At 38.8% G+C, this 20,822-nt stretch overlaps 3 protein-coding genes across 4 annotated transcripts in view; 2 read left to right on the top strand and 1 right to left on the bottom strand.

Annotated features, from left to right (window-relative positions):
* Positions 1–20,822, top strand: part of LOC131499605 (zinc finger protein 677-like) — a 355,569-nt gene that overhangs the window by 140,350 nt on the left and 194,397 nt on the right. The window lies entirely within an intron of this gene.
* Positions 1–20,822, top strand: part of LOC131499583 (zinc finger protein 665-like) — a 335,470-nt gene that overhangs the window by 139,818 nt on the left and 174,830 nt on the right. The gene's annotated exons all lie outside the window — the stretch shown is intronic.
* Positions 1–20,822, bottom strand: part of LOC131499584 (zinc finger protein 677-like) — a 59,451-nt gene that overhangs the window by 21,238 nt on the left and 17,391 nt on the right. Inside the window, exon 4 of one of the 2 annotated variants that reach the window (XM_058707675.1) lies at positions 15,570–20,180. The exons of the other annotated variant lie outside the window; for it this stretch is intronic. Within the exon in view, the coding sequence (XP_058563658.1) occupies positions 18,127–20,180 (2,054 nt within the window). The 3' untranslated portion in view covers positions 15,570–18,126. Of the gene's footprint in view, positions 1–15,569; positions 20,181–20,822 lie in introns of those variants that run through there. 2 annotated transcript variants of the gene reach the window in all.

Raw genomic sequence — 20,822 nt, 5'->3', positions numbered from 1 at the left:
ATCGGGCTCTGTGCTGACACCTCAGAGCTTGGAGCCTGCTTTGGATTCTGTCTCCTCTCTCTGCCCCTACCTCGCTCGCACTCTCTCTCTTTCAAAAATAAAATAAACATTAAAAGAAATAAACACTGTCCTGTGGGAATTGTGCTGTTCGGTATTAACTCGTCCTCAGACTTTTCACTCAACTGTCACTTCTCGCCATCCCTTGGACTGCACTCCAGGCTTTCCCCGCCGGGCCTTGGGCTGTGGGACGGAGCGCTGGCACGTTGCTTTAAAGGAATAAAAGTTCCTGTGTCAATGGGTGTTGATTAATCTCTCTCTCTTAAATTTGATATTCAACTCCACACCTCTCCAGATGAATTACAAATCCGAATGTCTTTGAGACCTACCAGTGGGACCTGTATGTGCTTAAGCCCTTAATTGCCAAATTTCATTGCAATTTTAATTAAACAAATTGTTCTCAGGTATTTTAGAAGTCTATTTTTTTTCTTGAAAATTAGAGTTTTAAAAATTTATTTATTTTGAGAGAGAGCACGGGAGGGAATGCAAGCGGGAAGGGGCAGAGAGCTAGATCTAGAATCCCAAGCAGGCTCTGAGCAGAGCCCTCTGTACACCGCCCCTCACCCCATGTCTGGACTGGATATCACAAAAGATATGACCTCAGCCGAAACCCAGAGTCCCTGGCTTAGCCAACTGAGACACCCAGGTACCCAGAAAATTAGATATTTTAACTGATCCTTTTGTTTTCTGTTTCTGATTGCTTGGTGTCAAGGGCCAATAAGGAAGCTTCTAAAAGGTGGACTCCTTCAGAGAGATGTAACTTTTCCTAGTACTGATGCAATACTGGTTTTGAAGTATTTCCACAAACATGTGATAAGGATTTCTGTTCTGTACGTAAATGGTGCAAGCAAACTCTACCACTAGTGTTTCACGTTTTCAGCAGCGTCATATACACTCTTAATAATTTTTAATAGGAAATGTGCCAGTTGATAGCTCCTCTTCTGTTTCCTGTGGAAATTCTGAAGGTGGTGCTGGCTGCATTTGCTTTTCACATCCTCTCTATTATGTGACTGACCCTTCCAGGGCTTAAATCTCTGCAAGGAGTGAATTAAAAAGTAACTACTCATTGTCTAACAGTTTACAATAGTTTATAGGTATCTTGTCATTTTAGACAGTTGGGTATTCCTTCTGCAGCGTGCAGAGACGATCCTGGACACAATTAAGGTCAGGGCTGCAGAGAACAAAAGGGCTGACTGTTAAGAAAAAAAAAAGGGGGGGGGGCGCCTGGGTGGCTCGGTCGGTTAAGCCTCCGACTTTGGCTCAGGTCATGATCTCATGGTCTGTGGGTTCGAGCCCCGCGTCGGGCTCTGAGCTGACAGCTCAGAGCCTGGAGCCTGTTTCGGATTCTGTGTCTCCCTCTCTCTGTGACCCTCCCCCGTTCATGCTCTGTCTCCCTCTGTCTCAAAAATAAATAAACGTTTAAAAAAATTAAAAAAAAAAAAAGAAAAAAAAACAAACATGGAGTGATTAGAGCACAGGGGTTCAGCTCCCACCAACTGGGATTTTCAGAAAGAGCCAAATGACATGAAAAGGTGGAAGAGGGAGCTTAAAAAGACACAAAGGTGCTTACCAAGACAAGGATGCCTTGGGTAGACCTCACCTCTGGGGAAATTCTGGAGATGTTGTTCCTGTAAATGTGCTGGACCCACTGCTTGTATCTTAGAAGCTTGAAAACTAGGGAGATACTGCCCCAGGGCATGAATCCCAAATGTCTGACAGGAGGGAAGGTTAAAAGTGGTGATCCTGTGATCTTGGTATTCAGCACCCCCAGTCATGTTTCTATATGATGTTTTCTCGGTTCAGTCAGTCACAGGAAGATTAAAGTGGTATTTACCACCAAGTTACGATTGGGCAGCTGACTGTTAGAGAGGCACGCAGAGCCTCTATTTTAAGTTCTATCATCTTGGAGTTCCTGGGGCCAATCGTGATGTCCTGGAAGACACTCAAGAAGCAGGTGCTGCCAATGGATACACCACTGGCCACTCGGAACATACAAAACAAGTTGTATCAAAACTCAACAAAGATGGGGGCGCCTGGGTGGCTCAGTCGGTTGAGCGCCGACTTCAGCTCAGGTCACGATCTCCCGGTCCTTGAGTTCGAGCCCCACATCGGGCCCCTGTGCTGACAGCTCAGAGCCCGGAGCCTGTTTCGCATTCTGTGTCTCCCTCTCTCTGACCCTCCCCCATTCATGCTCTGTCTCTCTCTGTCTCAAAAATAAATAAACGTTAAAGAAATTAAAAAAACAAAAACTCAACAAAGATGTTTTTCAAGCCAAAAGTGTTGCTGAGCAACTTCTTTAATGAAGATGAGCCAGAGGTTGGCTACAGTCAGGTGCTTGAGAAGCAGGTCTTAGGAAGGTATTTAATCATTTTTAATTATTTTTTACTGTATAGACTTCTCTTTTGTTTGACCTTTATCCCGCTCTAGGATGTGAAGAGTAAGAACACTTATTGTCATTTTGATAGGAATTCTCATTTCCCGCATACCAAGCATTAATATTATCCCCACTTTAGTTTTTGCTGGTTATTAACTTTTCTTATGCACTTTGGCATACATTTAACTTTTTAACTTCACTGATATAATAGCCTGTTTATAAATAACATCTCATAAGGATAACTATACTCATTTTGGGTTTTTTGTTTTGTTTAGACTTTTTGGGCTATTTTTATTGTTCAGTATTCTGTAACATTTTTGCAATCACATTATTAGTTCGAAAAACTAACTGATCATATCTATATCAGGATCAAATTAAATTTATTAATTAGCTAAATGAGAATTGATAATATTGAGATTTTCTTTTATAATATTGAGATTTTTATATTATTGGGATTTTATAAAATTGAGATATTCTATCCAAGAACATGATGTAAATTTACATTCATTTATTTCTCCTTTCACATATTTCAGGAATGTTTTAGTTTTTTCCCCATAGAGCCTTTACACATTTTTGTTAGATTCACTCCTGGTAGTTTCTTTCCTTTTACTTTTTTAAAGCTATTTACTTGTTTGTTTATTTGAGAGATAGAGATGGTGGGGGGGCGAGAGAGAGAGAGAAAGAGAGAGAGAGAGAGAGAGAGAGAGAATCCCAAGTGGTTTCTATGCTCAGCACAGACCAAGACACAAGACTTGATCCCATAACCCTGGGATCACAATATGAGCTGAAATCAAGAGTTGTACTCGTAACCGACTGAGCCCCCCATGTGTCCCTATTTTATGTTATACTTTTGTAATTGCAGACCCTCCTACTAAAACCCATAAATGATTCTTTGTTGTACATAATCTGTTGTACAAACAAATAATATGTACAGCAGCACCTAGGTGGTTCAGTTTGTGGAGCCTGCCACTCTTGACCTTAGGATCATGACCTGAACCCCATCTTGGGTATAGAGATTACTTAAAAATAAAATCTTGTTTTTAAATATAATTTACTGCCAAATTGGTTTCCATACAATGCTCAGTGCTCATCCCAACTTAAAAATAAAATCTTCAAAATAATACCCCATGTACAAAAGGCTATGGTTTTGTATATCAGTACCAAAACCTATTAGCCTACTGAATTATTTTTCAAAGTGGATTTTCTATGAGGTCTTTTCTGTTTCCAGAGGTATACTTGTATCGTCTGCAAACATAGTTCTACGTCTAATTCCTCTACCATTTTAAATGGCCCTGGCTAAACCTACAACACAATGACAAATGAATAGAACAGGTGATCATGTACCTTTTCTACTGGGGTTTTCTGGCCTCAGTGGAGTATCTCTAGCGCTTCCCTATGACCAAAACGAAGACTTTGGTTTGTCAAGTTGGGAAAGATCCTAAAGAATTCCCTAATATTGAGTGTTTTAACATTCGTATATGATGAATTCTTCCAAATAATGGTTTTGTAACTAAGAGTAAGATTTCCTGACTTCTCTTCATAAATATGATGAAGTACATTAATGAACTTCCTAAAGGTGAATCATTTTTGAATTCGAGACACAAATTGCTTTGCTCATCATATTTTCATATAGTTTCAGGAGTTTTGGCTATTTTATTTTACATGGTACCACCTGTAGGAAGAGGTGACATTTTTCTGTGGTATTCTTTCTGGTACATACTTTAGGATGTTTCAGTATCAGAATTTTATGTCATGTATAAAGATAATTTGGAGATTTTACCTCCTCTTTAATGCTCGTGAATTGAGTAGGCAGCATTAGCTTATATGCTATTTAAAAGAATGCAAGAATCTGGCTGCTAATCTGATCCAGGTGCTTTTTATTTATGAGGGATACTGATAAATGTCTTCCTCTTCTCCATGGATTTTGATCTGTGTAGATTCCCTCTTACTGAGGTCAATTTTGGCAAAATGTATTTTCCTAGTAAATGTCTATTTTGTAGGCTTTCTAGTTAACTTGTTTTGAGTTGGGGAAATGGGACAAGTAATTTTTAATGTCACTTATTGACCTCATGTCCTTTATTTCCCTTCATTGAAAATTTAAAATCTATTGCAGATATTGAAAATTTTAAAACTAGAACATCCTTCTTGGGTCATATGGAGGATTCTTTCTCTCTGCCCATAAGTTAAATGGTGGTGGTACTTGGGTCTGAAGACTAACAAAGAATTAGGAGTAAAAGAAATTCTCAGGGAGGCACAGAATCCAATGAGGCTGGTCTTTAGTGGCTCAGACCTCAGCATTTCCTCCTTGCATGTGAGACCCTGTCTGCTTCCAGAAATAATGGAAAAGGAAGAGTCTCTCTCAAACACTCCAATGGTCCCTTTGGACCTGCTCACTACAAACTTCTAATAGATCCTGGTAATTAGAGTTTTTCAGAACCATTCTCAGTTCCCCAAGTGTTGAACTATCATTGTCACTACAGCTGACACGATGACGGCAATTCTTTGGGGAGGTGAGGTCTCAGAATCACTAACCTATATCTCAGGGTTTGGCTCCCTCCCTCCCACACGTTTTGCCTGCTACTTTACACCCAGCTTCCAGTCCTGGCAACAGGAAGGAGTCTGTGAGAATCTTCTAGTTTAGTGTGAGAGCACAGTCTCTAAGGTTGGGAGATGCGACAGGAATCTGGGTAGGTGAGAATGTCAGGGAAAGAATCTTCCGGCACAGGTTTAGCTTGTGAGAGAGACTGCTCAATCAGTGCATGACTGCTGCTAATGTAATTTACCAAAATCCTCACTGAAGGGGTGCTTTGTGTTTGATCCAAGTGCTGTCAGAGGCTGAATTTTAAGCTGCTTCAAGATTATAATTTCAGGGGACACCTGGGTAGCTAAGTCATTTAAGCATCCAACTCTTGATCTCACCTCAGGTCTTGATCTCAAAGTCAAGCCCCACACTGAGCATGGACAGTCTACTTAAAAACATAAAGATTATACTTTCAGATTTAATCTGCTTTTCAATACAGTGAGCAAGAGTCACAGAGACATTTTCAGAAGCAATACTGTGAGCACTTTAAGGGCATGTGCATGTGATAATGAGAATGATGGAACTAATTGAAATACCTGATTCACAGCAGAAACAGCATGTCTAACGGGAATTGCTGAAATTTATTCTTCTGTAATTTGAGTGTGATGTGCTTAATGAAGACAGTAAATGTGTCTCTACTGAAAAATCTCTGTGGACTCTCGATCTGTGAGACAATCTTCTTTCCAAAAATTAGGAAAGGTCCTTTAAGAAAAAGTTAACGTCAAAAAAAAGAAAGAAAAAATAAATGAAAACGTCAGTATAGAAGGTTTTAAAGAGTAAAATATTAAGGACTATATTTTTAAAATGTAATTTAATTTTAAAATAATTAATTTAAAAATATAATCTCATCAAGAAAAAAAGCAATTTTAAGCTATGTTTCTACTGGTGAAAATCATTTCAATAGTATTCCCAGCTCACCACTCACTTCTCTTGCTTTTCAATTCATTAAATGCCCAAGATTTCAAGTCTTCAAATTCCATTTTGCATGTTTATATAGAATTTTAATAGCTTTTCCAACTCAAATATCAATTTAATTTTCAATTTCTTTATTCTAAAATAAAAAATATACAGCTATGTGATCTTTAAATAGGATTATTTTCTGCCCTAACATGTTTTATCAGTACGTGATGTTTCATGTCCCGTATGTTAGCACACAGTGCAGTTCCACACAATAATATGTTATGGATGTCATTATCCTTTTGGTCCAAGAAAAAAATGAAGTGAGTTCTGCTGTCATCCTAACATTGTCTATATTAAATAAATCAGACTGGCTCATATAAAATTATTCAGTGCATGTATAATTTATTAAGACCTTTGAATCTTCACTCCTTAGTTATATTACTCACAAAGAATACTTAAACAAAAATGGGAAATGATCACACCATGTTAAAATAAATTTAAAATATGAGGTGTGTGTGTGTGTGTGTACCCATGATGAGGTTCCTAGTGGTGTATAGTACAGTAGGAAGCATTCTTGTCATGGCAACTAGGCTACCAAGGTTCAAATCCTGATTCTACTGCTAGTTACATGAGTCACTTAACTTCCCATGGTTAAATTCTCCTTGTCTATAGAATGAGAGTAATGTTAGTTCCTAACGCATAAGGTTAGGGAAGTTCCATGTCAATTCTCAGGGGAAAGAAAAGGTAAGTGATTTTATTTTCCAGGAAAATGCAGCCTGTAACATATTTTCATGCAGAACCTTCTCCCTGTGTATCTGAATACTGAGTTTTGGACAATAACAGAATGGCCTCGGTGGATTTGAATATAGCAGTGATCTTCCTATCCCACATTGTCATCGGAATCCTGGGCAATTTCTGGCTCTTCTATCATTAGATGTCCCTTAGCTTCAGGGGATGCAAGCCAAGACCCACCAATTTCATTCTCAGGCACCCGACTGTAGCCAACTCCTTGCACATTCTCTCTAGAGGAATCCGAGACCACAGCACCTCTAGGGCTGAAACATTTCACCAATTATTATGGATGCTACATTCTCTTATATGTTCACAAAGTGTTCAGAGGTATGTCCATTTGTTCCACCTGCCCCTTGTGTGTCTTCGAGGCCATCACGATCAGCCCTGGGAACTCCAGATGGGCAGAGCTTAAAGTGAAAGCTCCAAAGTACAATGGCCCCTCCAGTATCCTGTGCAGGGTGTTCCACATGTTGGTAAATACGTTTTTATTTTTTTCCTATTTATATGGCTGGTAAATGGAACAACAAAAAAAGTACCAAAAAAAGTAGCTTGGGATATTGTTCTGCCTTATAGTGTACTGACAAGATCACAGGCTCATTCTATGCAGCAATGACATCTTTCCATGGCATTTTGTGTTTGAGACTCATGACCTTAGCCAGCAAGTCCCCCATTTTGAAGTTCTATGAGGGAATTCCATGGTTTTCCTCCTTCACAGTCACAAGCAGAGGGTCCAAGGCATCCATAGGAACAATCTTTCCCCCAGACCCTCCCTTGAGACCATGAGACCAGAGCCATCCAAAGCATCCTTGTCTTGGTGACTACCTTTGTATTGTTTTATGCTGTTTTGTCCATCATTTATGATTAAGTGGCTCTCAAACTCTAGTTGGTGGCTGGTGAATGTCACTGTACTAATCATTGCATGTTGTTTTCCAATTATTAGCCCTTTTTCTCTCATGCACCATGACCCCAACATATTCAGGCTGTACTGTGTCTGCTGTAAAAGAAATACATAATTACCTCATCAGGGAAATATGAATTGTCTTCACGTGTTCAGACATGGATACACTGAGATCTCAAAGAACGTTAAGAAAATTATGAGTAGTTTCTTGCAGAGACATGGCTGAATGAGACAGACTGACACCCAGCCTAATATTAAAGAGCATGGTACATGAAATCTTCTTGAATTAATATGTGTCTATTTAGTTTTATTTTTATTGATAACCATGGAGAAATCAAGATTCTATAACAGGTTTTACAATTGTTGGCTTTGGGGGTTATGTTGTGAATATTATGCCTCGTATTTAAGAGATATTGGGGATGTTTGAAATATGATCACGTTTGTGGAGCAAGATGAGTGCTTTAATTAAAATATTTTCTGGTCAACATTTGAACACTAAACTGCAGAGGACAAACAGGAACACAGGAATAGGTGTCAGCTGAATTTTACAAAGGGTGCAGATGGGTGGCAGCCAGTAAACACACTGGGTATGTGGGAAAAAGACTGAATGTACTTTTGAGATGTTTAGAAGGTAGACTGTTCTGTGTTAAATCTTGACACCAGTTGGGTGTGTTGATGAGAAAGAGATTGCAAGATGGTCTTCCACTTTTCTGTCTTGAGGATACAAGACATTACAGGAGGACCATTTTATCAAGCATGGTGCAGGAGGCGAGTAGCAATTTGCAGGTGGAGTATATGAACATATTTTGTCTAACAAGGGGTAGTATCACTTTTGAAATCACCAAAAAGACAATGTAGACACCGTTGAAAGGAAAAAAATGATGTAACTCAAACATAGAACTATTTTAGGGCGACCTGGTTGGCTCAGTAGTAGAGCATGTGTCTCTTAATCTCCGGATAGTGACTTTGAGTCCCATATTGGGTGTAGAGATTACTTAAAAATAAACATTTCTTAAATGAAATATGTTAGGGGAGCCTGACTTGTTCAGTCCATTGAGCATCTGGCTTCAGCTTGGGTCATGAACTCGCAGTTTGTGAGTTCCAACACAGAACTTCAAAATGGGGTACTGGACACCTCTGAAAGAACAGCTACATGATTGGATGGAAATGCGCAGCAGCCCAACCTCTGGGAAGAGAAAGGAGGCTGGCTGGGGATTGGGTTCAGTCATATGGCCAATGATTTACTCAACCAAGTCTAGGTAGTGAAGCCCTGATTAAACACCTGGAGAAGCTCCTGGGAGCTTCTTGGTGGGGGACAAAAGCTACTGTATGGGCAGTCCTCCTCCCAAACCTTACTCTATGGATGCCTTCATCTGGCTCTTCACTGCTATCCTTTACAATAAGATGTGAAATGACAAAACTAAAACAATTTAGTAACAAGTTTGCTGTAATTTATTCCAGGGAAGACAACCCTTGATTTGGGGGAGGGACAGAGCCTCTCATACAGTGAATGGAGTGCTCTTCCTGAGGGATTTGGGCAAGATTGAGTTTTAGAAGAGGCAGTACAGAAACAGGGCATGACTGGCCAGGAGATCGGGGATTTCCTTACAAGACCTGCTGTTTTCCAGGGTAAGGTCCACTAGCTGAAGCTGAGTTGGAGGATTATGATTGGTGTATGTTAGGTTTCCTTCTGATGTTTCACATAAAAGCAGGCTGACTTAGGTTTAGATCTGTGATGTGGGTGGGCCACTGGCATGGCCTCCATTTTTGTGGGTCCCAAAATACGAGGTAACTTTATCAAGGATTACCATACAGATAGCACTTTCCAAGTTCTGTGAGTCTTCCCAGCAAATATTGAAGCAGAGAGGCTTGGAGGAAGCCTTAAATTTGTAGTTGGCTGGAGATGCACAGGTATGGGAATGCCTGACTTGTAACTGGTGTCTGAAGTGGGGGCAGTGCCGGGAAGGGCCTTGATCTTAACTTGTGGGGTCTCTACTAACACCAGATAAAGTCAGAATTATATTGAATTGCATGACACACAGTTGGTACCAGAGATTTGGTGACAGGCTGCAGGAGCTCTTTCAGGTTTGGCTATTATGTCCCTTTGATATGTACATTTTTTTTTTTTATTACTTCCTTACTCTTAACATTCTGTCACTTCAACATCCTCTAGGGTCCTCTTGTATTTTCCCTGCTCCTGCCATAGAATCAGCCATAACTCCAAGGAGTCTTTTTCTTAAGAGAATTGTGTTAGAGACCAAGATGTGGATGCTGAGTGTTCTCCTTGCTACTGGGGTGTCATTGCTCTTAGACTCTCTGAGTAGACCGCCCTGGGAATTACCTGTCCTCACACAGATCTATAGTTTTTTCTTTGCCGTTTTATTTACTTATCTACAGCTACTTCTGTGCTCATAGTGATGCCCCCAACTCGGATCCTGTACTTCAGAGTTCATTTTAGCCTATCCCCCTTGCTTTTCTGTACCTGTCTGTATTTACCAAGCACTATGGCAACATATGCCTTTGAAGAGTTTTGTGTCTATTCCTCCACGCTCCCATGCTCTCTGCACACGAACTATAATCCTCTCCCTCTGGCCTCATTTGGACCCTGCTCTATCACTCTGATAGGTTACCCTGAAACCTATCAACTCTGCCCTGTTCGCCTGGACTTGCAGTGGCAATGCTTACAGTAGTTTAAGATACTGCATGTGACAAATATCGTTAGGAGTTGTTGCAGGGATGGAAGAAGTAAAAAACATGGAAAGTGCTCCCCATTTTTAGGCATCCAAGGTCAGAAGATTCCTGAATTCTTCCATCATGTGAGAATATTGTCAAGACACGCATGTGCATGCAGACTGTTTGAATGTAATTACATACACGGGACTGGGAATGTGGGAGTATGGGCAAGTGTGTGTAAACACGTGTGCTTGTATTTCACGAATGAATGCGTGAGTGTGCGTTTGCTATGGAGTGTATGTGAGTGTGAGGGTATATGGCTGTGCATTTGAGTGTATGTTGCCCACATGCACGTGTGTTTGCATCTATATGTAATATTTATGTATGAGTGTGTGCGTTTGTGCACACATCATGGTCCTAGTCTCTGACTTGGATATGGGGAGTATTTGATTATGTATTTGTGTGTAGTGAAAACCAAAGGGATTAATTAAGATTCTCATGTCATTCTGGTGAATGTAACTCTTTATGATTAGGAAATAGATTTCATTATCCCGTCATATTACTTGCTCTTCAAATTACTTTGATCTTAATATAGCCATTCTATTTTTTATAGCGTTTATCTTTTGTACAGGATTTTATTGTGTGTTAATTTGTGAAGTGAATTTCTCATAGGATATATTGTGTTGCCTGTCTTTAAAAAATCTGATGGTCAGGGATGGCTGGTTGACACACATGGTTATTGGTATAAGACTCCGCATTTCTTTCAAGTCATAATCTCATGGCTCTTGAAATGGAGCCCCATGTTGGGCCTATGCTGACATCACAGAGCCTCCTTGAGTGTCTCTCTCCTTCTCTCTCAAAATAAATAAAACTGAAAAAAAAAATGCAGTGACAATTTTTGCTTTTCAATAGGGCCTTTAGACGATTCCCTTTTACAGATAAATACAGATAAATTGTTTTGCTCCTGCTTTTATAAAGTCTCCTTTCCTCTATTCCCTCTTTCTGTCTTCTTTGAATTAACTGATTTTTACAGATGATTTAAATCCTTTTCTTTGGCTCACTGGTGTTAGCTCTAAGTATTGCTTTTGTCTGCATTGGGGGTTATCCTATACAGCTGACCACAGTACCTTCACAGACTTTATACATCTTCATATAGATCATCCAACCTTTCCTTTCCACAAAGACTTCCATTTCTCCACTCCTGCCTCGTGCTACCATTAGTATAGGTTTCTTTTACATATGCTATACACATATACACTAGACTGTTAGTTTCTTTAATGAGGCTTAAAAATAGGGAAGACGGTTTTTATTTACCATATAGTTACTATTACTATATAGCGCTCTTAATTCCTTTGGGTAGATCGGGGGTCTGCCACCTACAGAACATGAGCCAAATGCAACCTACTGTCTGTTTTTAAGTGAAGTGTTAACTGGAATGCAGGGACACTCATATTTAGGTGTTTTTGACTCAATAAGGACATACTGGAAGAGTGGTAACAGAAACAGTGTCCCCTGCAAAGAATAAAATATTTACTATATGTTCCTTACATAAATATTTGCTGACCTCACACATAGTCCCATTCTCATCACATCTGACTTAGTATAAAATTGGAATATGAAACATACTGAGGTCAATTTTATAGTCAAAATATTAGGCAACGCTGACACAAGATTGGTCTCAACTGGAATAAAACTAGGAATAATTGGGAGTTACTAGGTCTTGAATTAGTGAGGAAAACATGAGTATGTTTTATGCAATATTGTTACTATTCAATTTGTAAGTACAGTATTTATTATATGTAAAAAATTTTTTTTGATGATATTGACACTGAAGATATAACTGGGGCATAAAAGACCCAACTAGTATTACTTGGTACACATTCGTAAGTGGAAGAAGCAATATACCCTTGTCTGGGTATAAGCGTAGACAACAGGATAAGTATGTATCTTAACAACTCCTGGGATCAATTCCCTATACAGTTTTCACAAACGGTATTTAGCAACTTTCCATTAATTCATTACTCCACCTCATGGCTGTGTTCTCTTGGTAGGGGTAAGGCTGCCATAAAGAAATAGGTCTGTGTATGCTCCCAACAGGTCATGGTTTGGATCTATCACATATACTCTTTAGCCTTCTGGGGAGTTTTGTTATTAAAATTTTTAAAATTCTAACTACAAGGAGTCCATAATTTTAAATATCTCCAGTAGAAACTTAGCCTCACATTTCACCAAGCCACACGCCAATTGGAGATTTTCCCAATCCACTATAAACATGTTCCCATTTGGGCAATTTTCTGCCTCTTTCCTCCACCCCCTTGCCCTTCCTCATTGGTATTTGCATGATACACTTTCAGTGGTTCTGCTCAAAGATGACCTCATCATGTGGGCATTGCCTGAAAACATTGTTTAAATTAGGAAACCCTCTGATCTATCATTGTACATGCACATATTTATGGTACTTACCACTATCATATTTTATCCTTATAGACTCAACTTTATAGAATATAAGTTACCTGAAGACAGGGAGTTTTGTTTCCTGCTAATATCAGTGATTAGAATAGTTCCTGACTGGTAGAATGAGCAAATGCATTTTATCTGTGGAAAGTAAAAAGTTACTATAGTGCATAAGGTCAGAGACTAAGTTCACATGCTCCACTTTCTACCCTAGCATTCTGAACATTCGTCATAAATTCTCAAGCTGTATTTTGTTTGGTTAACACTTTGAGTTTTAGGCAGCACGTGCCAAACAGCTATAACCCATCTGGGAATGAGGATGCCTCTTGTAGCTCTTCTACACTACAAAATGTCAAATTCAGGATTCTCTCAAATGCTCCATTCTACTCTCAATACAAATATTAATCTTATGGGTCACAATAGGACAGTTCTTATTTGTGAGTGACAGACCTCCTGGAATCAGTGGCTGAAACAACAAGGTGGTTTATCATTTTCACATAACAGGAAGCCCAGAGACGCAGGTTGGGATGGGCCACCTCCTTTAGCACTCAGCACTCTCTCTCCTTACAACAGGATGGCTGCTGTATGACCAAGAAAAATGAATGAAGGGCTCCTGGGTGGCTGAATCACTTAAGCCTCTGACATTGGCTCAAGTCATGATCTAGTGGGTCAAAACTTCGAGTCCAACATCGGGCTCTGTGCTGACAGCTCAAGAGGCTGGAGCCTGCTTTGGATTCTATGTCTCGTTCTTCTCTGTCCTTCCCCTGCTCGCAATATGTCTCTCAAAAATAAATAAAAACATAAAAAAATAATAACACAATTTTAAAAAGGTATTAGGGGGGCAGTTGGGTGGCTCAGTCAGGTGGCTCTGGCCAACATCCCAGAGTTGTGGGATCGAGATCTGTGTACACTCTGCACCAAGCGTGTAGCCTGCTTAAGATTCTCTCCCTCTCCCTCTGCCCCTGTCCCCCACTTGTGTGCACTCTCTTCCTAAAATAAACTTAATAAATTAATTAAAATCAGGATATTGGGGAATTTTAAAATTTCATATTCACACCTAAACAACAGAAGGTAAAAGAAAAAGATGGTAAAGAAAACATTTGGAGACCAAATTTAAATATACCCCACAATAATATTAAATTAAAAAGTAGTCAAGGATAACAGGATGACAGATTTAATCACTAGACTTTTTCTTTATCCTGTATGTATAATATTGCATGCAACCTATCACCAGTGTCATAGGTGTTCCAAACGAGTCAAAATTTATTAGTCCTTAGTGTTTTCTGAGTTACAGAGGTCTTTCCTTTGAAATTTATTAATTTAACTTACCTGAATATAACACTAATTTGCAAAGTTTCAATACAGATATTCTGATTCTAGAACCTTTTTAAAAAGTTTTTTAAAGTTCAGTTATTTTTCCACACTCAGTGTGGAGCCCAATACAGGGCGTGATCCCTTGAACTGTGAGACCAAGACCTGTGCCAAAATCAAGAGTTGGAAGCCTCACTGACTGAGCTGACCTGGCAATTCCTTGATTCTAGTACTTTGGGAGAAAAACTGAAGCAGTGATTTTGAGATTCCATTCGTTGCTTTCTCCCTTAAAGTGACAGATCTACAAAAGGCTTGGAGTTGGAAAATATTCTCTCGGTTTTGAATAATATTTTAATATTAGACTATAACTTAATAGAAAAAGAACCATGACATCATACAAGTCTAAAAATGTCTTCAGTAATTGCTCCAAACAGTTATTTCACAGCCATTTTCCATAATCAACTGTGTGGTGGGGCTATGTGTGCATCAGGAAAAAGGAGGTAGTAGTTAGCCTGAGGAAGATTGTGGTCTTTCCCTACCAATTCAGTCAGGAGTAAACTTCAGTTTTGTATTACTGGGTCTGACTGTACTTTTGATGCCTGACTAATGATGCCTATGAAGCAGCATTACAACCTCTTACTATTCTGCCCATTTGGGCAAGAAAAGCTAATAATGAAGCCGGAGAGGACCCTCCCTTGGCAGTAGTTGTAAGTTCACAGTGCCTATGAGTATCATCACCCTGGCCCCACACAGGATGCATCATAACAATGTAGTCACCATTCCCTGCTTTCTCCAGCCATTTTCAGAACTTGAGAAGTCTACCCTGCTCTCCTAAGCATCAGTATATAATTAACATTCTCCTAACACTTCAGTGTATGTGCAGTCAACATTCGTGACATCTGAACATCCTGTTCGAGGAGTAAGCACAAGTGCAAACGAGCAAAAAATGGTTTAGAGGCTAAGTATGTGAGATTTCTAGTTATCAAACAAGATTCCCATTGTGTTGTTCATTCTTGAAAGTAAACTCAGGACAACTTATCTTTTCAAATTATTCCCTGAGCAGTCCAGCACGAAATATTGTTACCTTTATCCTTACTTCTCAACTTTTCTTTTAGTTCCTAATACTTTTCATATGCTTGCTATTTTTCTAATTTCATTTAATGTAAAGGTGCAAACCATGGGTCTCATTTCAGCACAAAAGGCAGGGAGAAATAGAATCATATGATGTATACTCATGAATGGGGAGGCTGGTTGTAGAGGGTGAGAGTTTGAAATTGCATCGCTATGGTATTTCCCTTAGAGCCACTAAATACTATGGGATATACAATGGGTGGGTAACTCTCAAATTCAACTTATGAATATATATTTCCAAAACTATAGGTTTAAATATAACATGAAAATTACTACAGATGACATTCAACATACAGAGCTTAAGGATGTATGATTAGTGTTCATTATGAAATTCCCCAAAGAAGTGTGATGCACACAGGATTCATTAAGGCACAGGATTCATTAAGGCACAGGATTCATTTAGGTTTACACAAAAGCTTATATTTTACTTACTTAGATATGAGAAATTGGGTATCCTAAAAAAAATGGAATCAAAATGCAATTTCAGTGCCCAAATTTGCATCTTTTACAAGCATACTACTTCTGGGTGTATTTTTGTTTTGTTTTTTGAGAGAGAGCACAGGTAGCAGAAAGCGGCAGAGAGAAAGAGAATTGTAAGGAGGCTCTACACTCAGTGGAGAACCCAACGTAAAGATTGATCCCATGACCCTGAGCCAAAATGGAGTCAAATACTCAACATACTGAACCACACAGGCAATCCTACTTTGGTTCTTTTGATTTAAATGTCCTCTAGAACTTTCTCTTCAGTTCCCAAAATTAAGATGAATTTTTACTCATCTATGATATATAATAGCTATTACCTTTCAAAAGGAGAGGCCATTGCTCACTGTCCATTTTCTCTAGTACAAATGCCATCCTAAGTAACCCAGCGTTACTTGAAAATATTCTCTCAATGTCCTGACCTACTGCTTCATGGTCAACTATCTGATAGAGTAATTCTTTCCTGTAGTAATCAACAAAGGTGCTCAATCGTACCAACAAATCCAGAGAAGGGGCTGTGACCACAAAGAAAACATTACAATTTACATAAGAGTTTTAGGTTTATTCCTTGCCACTCCCTATGCTCCCAAATGTATATAGTATAGTCTATCTTAAACTTAGCATACCAGTTTTCCCGGGATATATATAGGTATGACTAAGCCCCTCACCCCCATTGAAGAGGTTCCATTCACCATACAGATGCTTTCTCTGAGACCACCACTATGGTTGTCAATGAAACACATATAATGAAATTATAACATCAATGGAATCCAAACTTGAGGTTATAAGTCATCAATAAAAATGTAGTGTCAAGAAACCTCAAATAATTGGGGTGCCTGGATGGCTCAATCGGTTAAGCATCCAACTTCGGCTCAGGTCATCTTGTGGTTCATGAGTTCAACACTCCAGTCTGGCTCTCTGCTGTCAGCTTAAAGCCTGGAGCCTACTTCTGATTGCCTCCCTCTCTCTCTCCCCCTCTCCCACTAGATCTCTCTTCCTCTCACTCTATGAAAAATAAAAACATTAAAAAAAAAAAACCAGAAACCTCAAATAATTGAGTAAAAAAATGTTAATCTGGCAAGCTAAGCCAAAAGAGCATGTGACTCTTGCTCTGGGGGTTGTGAGTTTGAGCCCCATGTTGTGTGCACAGAAGAAAATAAAATCTTTATAAAATATTTGAACAAAAGATGATTAGGTCTTTCCACAGATATACTTGTACCATTGACACACCATCTCATGAGTTTTAAATAATTTTAATTTTCTGTGGAACTTAACACCTAAGATTGGTTAATCCTCAAAATAGACCTACTTCCCCCTAGTGTGAAGTTTTAAATTGTAGTCCATTGAAGAACTGGCTAAACAAATTACCGCCTTCGTTATACGTTAATGTTCCTGTCCAGAATGAATTCTTCAGTATTTCCTGAGATAAAGACATTGACACATTTGTATGGTTTCCGTGTTATGTGAATTCTTTCTAGACCACAAAGCACAAAGTTGTACATTTTGTTTTCTTATCACTGGAAGTCTGTACCTCCTAACTCCATTGACCTATTTTTATCCCCTCCCCAATTTGTATATTTTTTATAACCCAGATCAAACCTATTTTATTTGTAAGGTTTTTCTCTCTAGTAGAAATTACATTCCACAACTTAAAATAAGCTTTGGATAAGCCCTGTCATACATTCCTTCAGTGTTCTTCCTTTCAGAGGCTTCTATTCTATCAGGTGAGTTGTGAACCCTGGTTACAAGATTTCCCACTTATGTTATGTTAGTTTCATATGGTTCCTCTCCATGATGGAATCTCTGATGCTGAGCAAGTGTTGAACCCTTGCTCATTGTTTTTTTCTCCTATGAATTCTTTGATGCTCCCCAAAGCTTGAGCTTTGAATATAAGCACTGCCACACATATTAGGTTCACACTGAGTAAGATGTGAATGCTCCATAAAGGCTTTTCCACACTAAATACATTTGTACACTTTCTCTCTAGTATGAGATCTCTCATGACACCAAAGGTGAGAATGTTTGATAAAAGCCTCATTACGCATATTACATTTGTAAGGTTTTTCTGCTGTATGAATTCTCTGATGTGCCATAAGACTTGAACAATGGATAAAAGCCTTGTTATACACATTACATTTGTGTGGTTTCTGCCCAGTGTGTATTTTCTGAGGCCCAGTAAGGTTTCCAAATTGGGTAAACGCTTTGCCACGCTCATTACATGTTAAGGTTTCTCTCTAGTATGGATTTTTCTGTTAACATGTGAGTGCTCAGCAAAGGTTTTGCCACACTCACTACATATGTAAAGTTTCTCTCCAGTAGAAGTACTCTCATGACTACAAAGGTCTCAACGTGTGCTAAAAGCTTTATCACATTTAGTACATTTACAAGGTTTTTCTCCTGTACGGATTCTCTGAGGTGCCAAAGGCCTGATGTTTGGATAAAAGCCTTGTTACACACATCACATTTGGGTGGTTGCTAGCCAGTGTGTATTTTCTGATGATTAGTAAGTTTTCCAAGTCGGGTAAACGCTTTGCCACACTCATCGCATTTGTAAGGTTTGTCGCCAGTATGAATTCTCTTATGACACCAAAGGTGTGAAAATTGGTTAAAAGCCCTGCCACATTCATTACACTTGTAAGGTTTCTCACCAGTATGGATTCTCTTATGCTGAATAAGATGTGAACTCCTCCAAAAGGCCTTGCCACAATCAATACATTTGTAAGGTTTCTCACCAGTATGAGTCCTCTCATGACGCAAAAGTTCTGAATGGTTGACAAAAGCCTTACTACATTTTTTACATCTATAAGGTCTTTCTCCTGTGTGAATTCTCTGATGTGCCACAAGGTATGACCTTTGGATAAAAGCCTTGTCACACACATTACATTTGTGTGGTTTTTCCCCAGTGTGTATTTTCTGATGCATAGTGAGATTTCCAAATTGTGTAAATGATTTGCCACACTCTTTACATTTGTAAGGTTTCTCTCCAGTATGCATTCTCTGAGGATTTGCCAGGTTTGAATTTTGACTATAGGATTTGCCACTTACGAAACACTTATATACTTTCTCTCCTGTATGGACTCTCTGATGTGTGGTGAGTTTTGAACGCTGGGTAAAGGCTTTGCCACACTCATGACATACGTAAGGTTTGTCACCAGTATGAATTTTCTCATGACGCCTAAGGTGTGAAGATTGGATAAAAGCCCTACCACATTCATTACATTTATATGGTTTCTGTCCTGTATGGACTCTCTGATGTTTAGTGAGTCTTGAAGCCTGGGTAAAGGCTTTGCCACACTCATTACATTTGTAAGGTTTGTCGCCAGTATGAATTTTCTCATGACACCAAAGGTGTGAAAATTGGTTAAAAGCCCTGCCACATTCACTACACTTGTAAGGTTTCTCTCCAGTATGGATTCTCTTATGCTGAGTAAGGTGTGAACTCCTCAAAAAGGCCTTGCCACAATCAATACATTTGTAACGTTTCTCACCGGTATGAGTTCTCTCATGACGCAAACGTGCTGAATGTTTGATAAAAGCCTTATCACATTTAGTACATTTATAATGTTTTTCTCCTGTATGAATTACCTGATGTGCCTTAAGTCTTGACCTTTGGATAAAAGCCTTGTTACACACGTTACATTTGTGCTGTTTCTCCCCAGCATGTATTTTCTGATGACTACTAAGGTTGCCAAATTGGGTAAACGCTTTGGCACACTCATTACCTTTGTAAGGTTTCTCACTGGTATGGATTTTCTTATCTTGAGTAAGGCTTGAACACACAACAAACACTTTGCTACATGCATTACATTTGTAAGGTCTCTGTCCAGAAAGAATACCCTCATGATTCATGAGGTTTGAGCTCTTGCTAAAATCCTTCCCACATTCATTACATTTATAAGATTTTCCTCTGGTGTATCCTCTCCTGGCTTGGGCAGGTAACAAATGAAAAATCTTCCTAGATTTATTCCAAATGTTTTGGGTCCTGGGAGGAATTCTTTCAACTGGTGAGACTGAGGAACCATTGCTGACAGACTTCTCAATTGGATTTCTACATTCATACATTTCCTCCTCACTGTCAAATCTCTGGAGTTCACCCAGGTGTGCCTGTAAACTTAATCCAATTCTATTTTCCAAGCAGTTTATATACTGGTTTCCAGAACCACTTATGTTACTGTCCTGTTGTAACAAAGTCCTGATGAATGGTTCATTATTCATGACATACTGGTATGTATTTTTTCTCACAGAAACACTCTGCTTTTCAGGAAGAGTAAATGAAGGCTGATTAAGTGGCTGATCTTTTCTACAAGTGAGATTTTTGTTATGAGTTAAAGGCACTTCTTTGTAATTTCTTGCATCATCTCCCCACCGATTTTCAACCTCATGCCTATTTTCCCAGACTTCCTTGAGATCAAAATTCTTGATGCCATGGCTTTCATTTCTCTCCAATATCACTAAGTGGTAAAATTTTCCTTTATAAATGTCCTCTACTGATGACAATTCCTTGACTGCAAATCCAGGAGAAAGGCTTCCTATCAAATAGAGTTGGAAGATAAATATTTTATACTAAATTACATAATTACATGCCTAAATAACACTTTATTATAAACAAAGGATGTTAATCAACCATGGTCTTCAAACACTACTGTCATATACAATGTTTTTGAGTTCTCTTTTTATAACGTTTTCCATATTAACAATTTCTCTGATTTTAAGGTAATTTTTCGAAACACATTTTACACTATCCATATTTTTTGGACACATAACTGGATAATTAAATGAAACTTCATGATTACTGACCCCATTTATACAATGGCTATTTTATAACTGTGCATGAAATTATAGTGTTGTCTCTCTTCCTTAATTCTTAATCTTTATAAAAACGTGTTTACCTGAACCCAGTATCTCATAATTCAGTGATGCTCAATGAATCTTTCATTCCTTCTAGTAGGAGTTACTTATGGAATGTAAATCCTGTCTTTACGTCTCCAAGAAAAACTGCTTTAGAATTCCAGAGACTACTAGTTTGTGTAACTATGGTTACTTATTAACTTAACCCCCTAGATCAACATGTAGGTTGTAACATACAGAGTCCTTAAAATATCTTGTTTCTTTCATCATATGCTCATACATTAGTAAACACACAGTATAATTAACCACCAGATCAAGCTGCT

Source organism: Neofelis nebulosa, chromosome 17 (assembly GCF_028018385.1).
Source record: "Neofelis nebulosa isolate mNeoNeb1 chromosome 17, mNeoNeb1.pri, whole genome shotgun sequence".
Classification (NCBI taxonomy): domain Eukaryota; kingdom Metazoa; phylum Chordata; class Mammalia; order Carnivora; family Felidae; genus Neofelis; species Neofelis nebulosa.
Note: the sequence above shows the minus strand (reverse complement) of the source record. Positions and strands in the feature narration are given on the sequence as shown.